The sequence below is a fragment of the Sphaeramia orbicularis genome, chromosome 10 (genome assembly GCF_902148855.1).
Source record: "Sphaeramia orbicularis chromosome 10, fSphaOr1.1, whole genome shotgun sequence".
Lineage (NCBI taxonomy): Eukaryota > Metazoa > Chordata > Actinopteri > Kurtiformes > Apogonidae > Sphaeramia > Sphaeramia orbicularis.
The window spans coordinates 27,242,238-27,249,369 of NC_043966.1; the positions used below are offsets into that span (position 1 = coordinate 27,242,238).

Sequence of the window (7,132 nt, forward strand, 5' to 3'; positions counted from 1 at the left end):
CCAGGTGTCTCTAGGGTGGGAGGGAAATATAAAAAAGTGTTGGTCTATATAAAGGAGGACAGAGACGCAGTGGTTTATGAAAGCATTTGGAGAGATCCACTGAGAATAACAAGTGAGTGCTTAGGTCTCAGTTACATTTTTAAGGTGTTACATTAATCAGTTTCTTGAGTTTCTCCCTGTGCAAGAATTCTTGACTTAGTGAAATAAATGATAGTGCTGATAGGAAGGATGGTTCTGATTTTACAGAAATGAGGGTCTGGATAAGTTAGTGTCAGAATTATTTTTTTCTTCCTCATAAAACAACCATTTTTAATCTGACTATTTTATTCCTTCTTTTGCAGGTGAAGTGACAGACTCCACCTTTGTGAATCTTAACTGTGAATAGTACCTGTGCAGGATCATGGCATGTTTGGACAAATGTTTGCCAGTGCGTTGCTGGCTCACCTTTGTTACTGGTCTGGTGGAGTGTCTGTGCTTTGCGGGAATTGTATTTGGATGGGCTTCACTTGTGTTTGTGCTCAAGATGGAGGGATACTTCAGCTCCTTTTGCCAAAACATAACAGAAGTCAACATAACAGAAGTCAATGTAACAGAAGTCAACATAACAGATGTTAACGTCACAGGAGTCAATGGAACAGATGTGTTAGGTCAGTTGAGTCAGATTCTTCTTTAAATCGTGCATTACTGCAAAAGGTATTAACATTTGATTCACTTCCAAATGAAAATGGCAATGTCTTCCATTGGGATTTTCTTTCATGATTTTCACTTTCGGCAGTTTGTCTCATATTTTGTTTCTCTGACAGATTGCGGGGAACAGGATGGACAGTTCTCACTCATTTTTACTATTGCTTCTGTTTTATTAAATCTTCTGACATTTTCCAGTGGATTAGTCTTTGACTGGTTTGGCACGACAGTAGCTCGGCTCTGTGGAATGTGAGTTTAACAACTCCTGACTTACATGAAGACAGTAATGCAAATCATAGTAAAGATTCACTTAATAATGTAATACCACTTCACGTTCTCCCATTAGATTTCTACATACCACAGGTATACTGATGGTGGGCTTCTCAACACCAGGTAACAATCTGTTTTGGCCTGCTTCATTCAAAGAAATATTGGTTTGGATTTTCCACCATGACTTTCCTTGGTAATAATTTCCATGACTGATCTTTTCCCACCAGCTTTGTCCGTCCTGCTCTTCCCAGCTCTTTGTCTGATAGGAGTGGGTGGTGGGTTGTTTCTCATCACCAACATGCAGGTAAGGAGACGACCAAAACGTGCATCAGGAGATGGCAGGGGTTTATTTTCAAGTATGAAATAGGAAAGTCAAAAATCATCTTCTCCACAACCAACCCATTGTTTTCCACTTTTTAGCCAGCTGTTTCCATGGTAACAACAGTCTTAGTTCATAATGTCATGCCATTTGGTGTTTTTATTTTGGTGCTGGTGCTTACCTTTTTTTTTTGTAACTGTTGTTTAGTGTTTAAAAACCTTCAGCTTCTGACTAACCCTTAAACATACACAGACAGTTTGCCCTCAGTAACCATTTTTAGTACAAGGGTTTTTCTCAGTTAGTACCCATGATCTTTTGAGGAAAGAAAAAACAAATGAAACCTGTCCTACTGAAGGTGGGAAATCTGTTTGGTGCACGTCGCTCCACAGTCATCACTCTCTACAACGGGGCCTTTGATTCTTCTGCTGCTCTCTTCCTTGTAATCAAAGTGAGAAACATTTAAACATCATCATCATAACTGACAGATTTACATCTCATGTACTAATCTCCACACTGTCTTGTCTTCTATAGTTGTTGCATGAGGTCCATGTCTCCTTCCACATCTCCTTCCACTTTTTATCTGCCTGCAGCGTCATTCACCTGCTCAGAACTCTGTTCCTGATGCCTCGGAACTTCATTCCTTACCCTCTCCCTGAACATTATACATATGGGTACAAGTCCAAACAGCCACACTTAATGAAAATAACACTTTATCTGTTGATAAACTGAAAATTAGTATTTAAACAGATACAATTTTTCCTCAACTAGTTTAACCGTTTTTATGTTGGGTTTTTCTAAGGCTCTATATGAAGTTATAAACAGTTAAAGAGATGTGCAGCCACTGAGGTGCAAAACCTCAAACAGTTAATGTAATAAACCACCAGTGGAAAGCAAGTGTTCACCCAGGTCCTTACAATCCTCAGAGGAGGTGCTTACATAGAGTCTGACCCTATTGTTCACCTTAAAAATCCTTGAGGTGACTTTTGAAGTGAGTTGGTACTATATAAATATAAATGTAATTAGATTTAATTCACTAAACTTCTACAAGTCTTTCTTAACACTCCTGAAACCTTTGACCTTTCAGGTTAATCTGTGGTAACTCAAATACTCCAAACTCAGAGCAGACGGACAGGAACAATGAAGCACAGAATACAGTGAATGAAACCCCACCTGACAGGACCGACACTGAGAGCCAAGGTGTGTGAAATGCTAATGGTTTATGTACTTGTGCAATACATATTAATATACATAATAATGTAATACATGGATTATTTTTAAATACACTGATGTATCATTGGATAAGTTGGTGATTCATTTTAATTGCATGTCCCAAACTAAAACACAGGTATGCTTTATTTTTTGTTCTTTCCAACTCCATCGTCTCTGCTAAGCTCTCTCAGAGAAGAGTTTCCGTGAGTGTTTGCTGTCCAGATGTTTTATTTTCCATGTACTTTGGTTGTCGGTGATGATGCTCAGACATAACTTGTTCATCGGTACCCTCAACCCCATGCTGCAGAGACTGACTGGAGAGGAGCATTCGCTGGGTAAACACACATCACCCTATTATTAACATGCACCATATAAAACCACAGACAAACAAAAGAAATATAAACATAATTCAGTTAATTGACAGTGTTACTTAACACAAACATTTTTATTCACAATAATTTTGCAGAAATCTACGGTCACTATAATAATAAAAATGCAGAGCTCTAGGCTTTTGTTTGCCAAGGATATGATGGATGGTCCTGAAGGAATCATTAACAGACTGATGTTTTATTTTACCTGTGATGTCCATGTTCATTCTGTCATTCTCTGATACCAGTTGATTCACAAGGCAGTATTTATAATTGAACGTAATATGATGATATACTAAACTGTTGTTACAAAAGTAGTTTGATCCAAACATCACATCTGTGCTTGTGTTTCCCTGCAGTGAGTCACTACACCACTGTGTTTGCTATAACGCAGCTTTGTGGGTTACTGTTTGCGCCATGGAACGGACTCATCATGGACAGACACAAAGGCAAACCTCGCTCCGCAGGTAACGTGATAGTGATGATAAAATGATTTCAAACACATTCCACACCTGAACATGCAGGCAGCTTCCCAGCATGCCTCTGTGTCTCTTATTTGACTGTATCAAACACCCTCAGAAAAATTTATAAACTTATGAATTGATGAACCCTCCTCAGGTTGGTGCTAGCTAGCTAATGATAGCAATCATACAGAGCTGTGCTTCAGGTAACTGTATGAGCATTAGTAAGCATACTCCTGAGTAAAGAAAATGGACACACACGAAAACTTATTATTGCTTTTCCTTTTATTAACTAAGTACTTACACAGTATTTTATTCCACACTATTATTTCACTGGAAAATAAACTTACCTTCCTGCTATGAAGAACACAGGGCCTTCTATCCACTCTGATGATGATCCCAGAAAGAACCATTAGCCACTTGGCTCGTCCTTCTCCCACCTCTCCTCTATTTTGATTGGTTGCTTGATTGAACCAATCAAAACAGTTTCTGCTCTCAGAACATCAGTCGGTAAGATAAACTCCCATCTACAAATAAATGCATCTTTCTTCTTCTTGATTTTTATCAGTGGGCACACATTCGTAAATCAGATGAGTACTGCCATTTAATGTGTCGGAGTGTGTTTACTGGCTCTACATTGCTCCATGATCTGGGATTGATTTGTCTTGACTTGCTGTGCAGGATAACCAATCAGATGTTAATTTCTATTGACGAGCCACAGTGACAGATAAAATAAATTCATTGTGGCGTTCTTGGGCAGACACCATGAAATAATTAATTAAACAGTGAAATAATTATATATGCTTAGATTGCTATTTCAATTAATTCATGACACATTTAAGTAATTATTGAGAGATGTATTTATTTATTTAATGTATGTATTTCCAGTTTTAATCAATTAATGACACATTTAAGGCCTTTTTAAATGATGCATTCATTTATTTAATTTTGGCAGCCTTGGATTTCCATATTCTACAGGCTCCCAGGTTTGGTAGTTTTGAGCAGGGGGGAAGTTGTGTAGAGTTTGAAAAAAAAAAAAAAAACAAGAATAAATGTTGACGTATATTGATTTTATAGTGGTTTTAATGTGCATGTAAATTTCTGTCCACAAGTGTGACCAGAGGGAGTATCTGACATTACAGAAAAAATACTAATGTATTTAAATCAATTTTGTTTCTAATCTTTGACCTATCCATGGCTCTAATAACGATGAATGTTAATTTTATGGAAAATATAATTTTTTTAATGTTCTTTTTGTAATAAGTCACTCAGAATTCAAATGGGTAGGGTACGAGATCTTAGAAAACAGTTCGAGCAAGCTACATTTTGAAAATACCCAATTCAAAAGTCCAAATCCCTTTCTTCAGACATCCCTCTGAAGCCACGCCTCCAGTGTACTGGCACAATACTTGTTCCTGAGGGTTCACGAGTGCTGCACAGCAACAATTCACTGGCTCCATCCCCCGGCTCCAGCTCTGGCCACGTACAGCTCCGGCTCCGGCTGCGACCCCAGCTATGGCCCAAGGCCCCGGCTCCAGCTCCGACCCCGGCTGAGACTCCGGCCCTGGCTCGCGGATCTGTGCATACCTCATTCAGTCTCCTCCAACACCTCTGCTCTTACAGAACAGCCCCGGTTCATACCTATCTGACTAACATTACATTTCCTTGTGATTTATGTTCGTGGCAAAACAGTTTGCCAGTGAACTTTACATCCTAATGTAGGTAATATAACTAGCCAAGCTCTGGCTCCGGCTTTGTTTCCTGTACAGGTGCTCTAAACCTCTGAGAACGCATGATTCATGCACAAAGAGGAGTATGCGCAGAGGGGGAGGGGGGAGGGACAAATGGCAGTTGAGTTTGATAGACAGCACTGTTCAATCATTTCAACTGGGTGCTAAAAATGATTTGATGGTGTTTTTTCAGTCCTGTCCGTTCCACAGGTGGCTACATTTTTTTATTTTTGTGTTAGAGCATTTAATTAATTGGCTGTAATCGGGGTGTGAAGTGGATTTTAAGCAATATAGTAAAAAAATGCTCCAGGAAAACATCTCGCACCCCACATTTAAACTGACATTTAAAAGGTTAAAATCCTGAAAACTATTGAATGTTTGGTAGTTTTGAGCAGGGGGAAAATTGTTTAAGAGATTTATAATTTAAAAAAAAAAAAAAAAAAAAAAAGGTTGAAAAAGGAATGAAGGTTAAAAAGTAACACATAGTGTGACATGAATTGAATGGAAAATAATGATAAACTAGAAAAGCACTGGCAAGGCAGATCAGTTGTGCCCCCGATCATCACCAAAATTTAATCATTTGTTCCTTGTACCAGTACCAACATTTCCTGAAATTTTCATCCAAATCCATCCAAAACTTTTTGAGTTATCTTGCACATGGACAGACAGACAGACAGATGGACAGACAGACAGACAATCCAACGCCGACAAAAACATAACCTCCTTGGCGGAGATAACAACAATATTCCCCTGAGATTATAGATGTACTGACAATGATGACTGTCCTTGAAATAAGATTAGTTCCAAGTACAGTTCTTCTCTACTCATGAAACTGATTGTTTCCTTTTATCTGGCCCGTATGAAGAACTGGTTTCTCCTTCATTTAATTTTACCTGACTTTACCTTTACCCTTAGTCCTCAGATTGTTCTTTCCAGATCATTGCATCTTCCATGTTCTGTATCTGTGACGTCTTTGCCTTGTGTTTCTGTTTACCTTAATGACCAACTCATTAGATAAAGAGAATAAACTCTCAAACTTAAAAAGTAACACATAATATGACAAGAATTTCATGAATAATAATAATAATAATAATAATAATAATAATAATAATAATAATAATAATAATAATAATAATATTCCTCTGAGATTAATAAAGTATTCTGAATCTAAATCATACTTACTAACATGCATTTCTAAAAAAGTCCCAAGTTCATCATTATGAAAGCCATTAACCCGATTAACCAATTAATTAACCTGTCCAATAGCATGCTTACAAAGGTGAACACAAACATTTAACTGGGTCACCCATTTTTCAATAAATGCAGCATTTAGTCATATGTACATCCAGCATGTACATCCTCTGTTCATTCCCTGTAAACACATTATTGTTCTATCAACCAGGAAGAAAATGTTTTGCTTTATAACTGTGTGTGTTTGTAGGAGAGACTGAATATGAGGCAGACCTCCGAGCTATGGTGCTTTCTCTCTTCCTGACGGCTCTGCAGTGTTTGTTGTTCTCAGTTTGTGCCACCATCCCCATCCTGCCTCTTCAGTACATGACCTTCATCCTGCAGGTTCTCAATCGCTCCTTTCTCTACGGTGGCCATGCAGCCTTTATTAGTATAGCGTGAGTATCAAACACACATGCAAAGATATATATATGTGAACACCTGGTACTGTACAACAGAAATGTTTGGAAAAAAAAAAAACAATTTTTTTGACGTGTGTAGTTTCCCAGTGTGTCACTTTGGGAAGTTGTTCGGCCTGGTCATTGCTCTTGCTGGACTGTTTTCTTTACTGCAATATCCCTGCTTCATCCTTGTGGAAGACGTCCTTGATGGAGACCCTCTATATGTGAGAATATCTTGCATAATCGATTACAACAGTCATTAACGTCTCTACAAATATTACAATACAAATCTTCCTTCCTTTGGTCTGCAGGTGAACATCGCCCTGACGCTGCTCATCCTGTTTGCGTTCATCCATCCCTTCTCCGTCTACCTGCATTGTCGTAGTTTGGCTTCACAAGAAGCCAGTGGTCACGCCATCGCTGCCTAATTCCAGTTTGTGAACTGAAATGTTCTTAAAAT

General features: G+C 38.4%; 1 protein-coding gene across 1 annotated transcript; it reads left to right on the forward strand.

Annotated features, from left to right (window-relative positions):
• The first annotated feature begins 400 nt into the window (after positions 1-400).
• Positions 401-7,132, forward strand: LOC115426820 (solute carrier family 43 member 3-like). Its single transcript, XM_030145052.1, has 12 exons — positions 401-647; positions 804-933; positions 1,031-1,077; positions 1,182-1,258; positions 1,629-1,721; positions 1,805-1,944; positions 2,358-2,470; positions 2,665-2,817; positions 3,210-3,317; positions 6,483-6,669; positions 6,773-6,896; positions 6,984-7,132. Exons 1-12 carry the CDS (start codon positions 401-403, stop codon positions 7,098-7,100), a joined length of 1,536 nt encoding a protein of 511 aa, XP_030000912.1. The 3' UTR covers positions 7,101-7,132.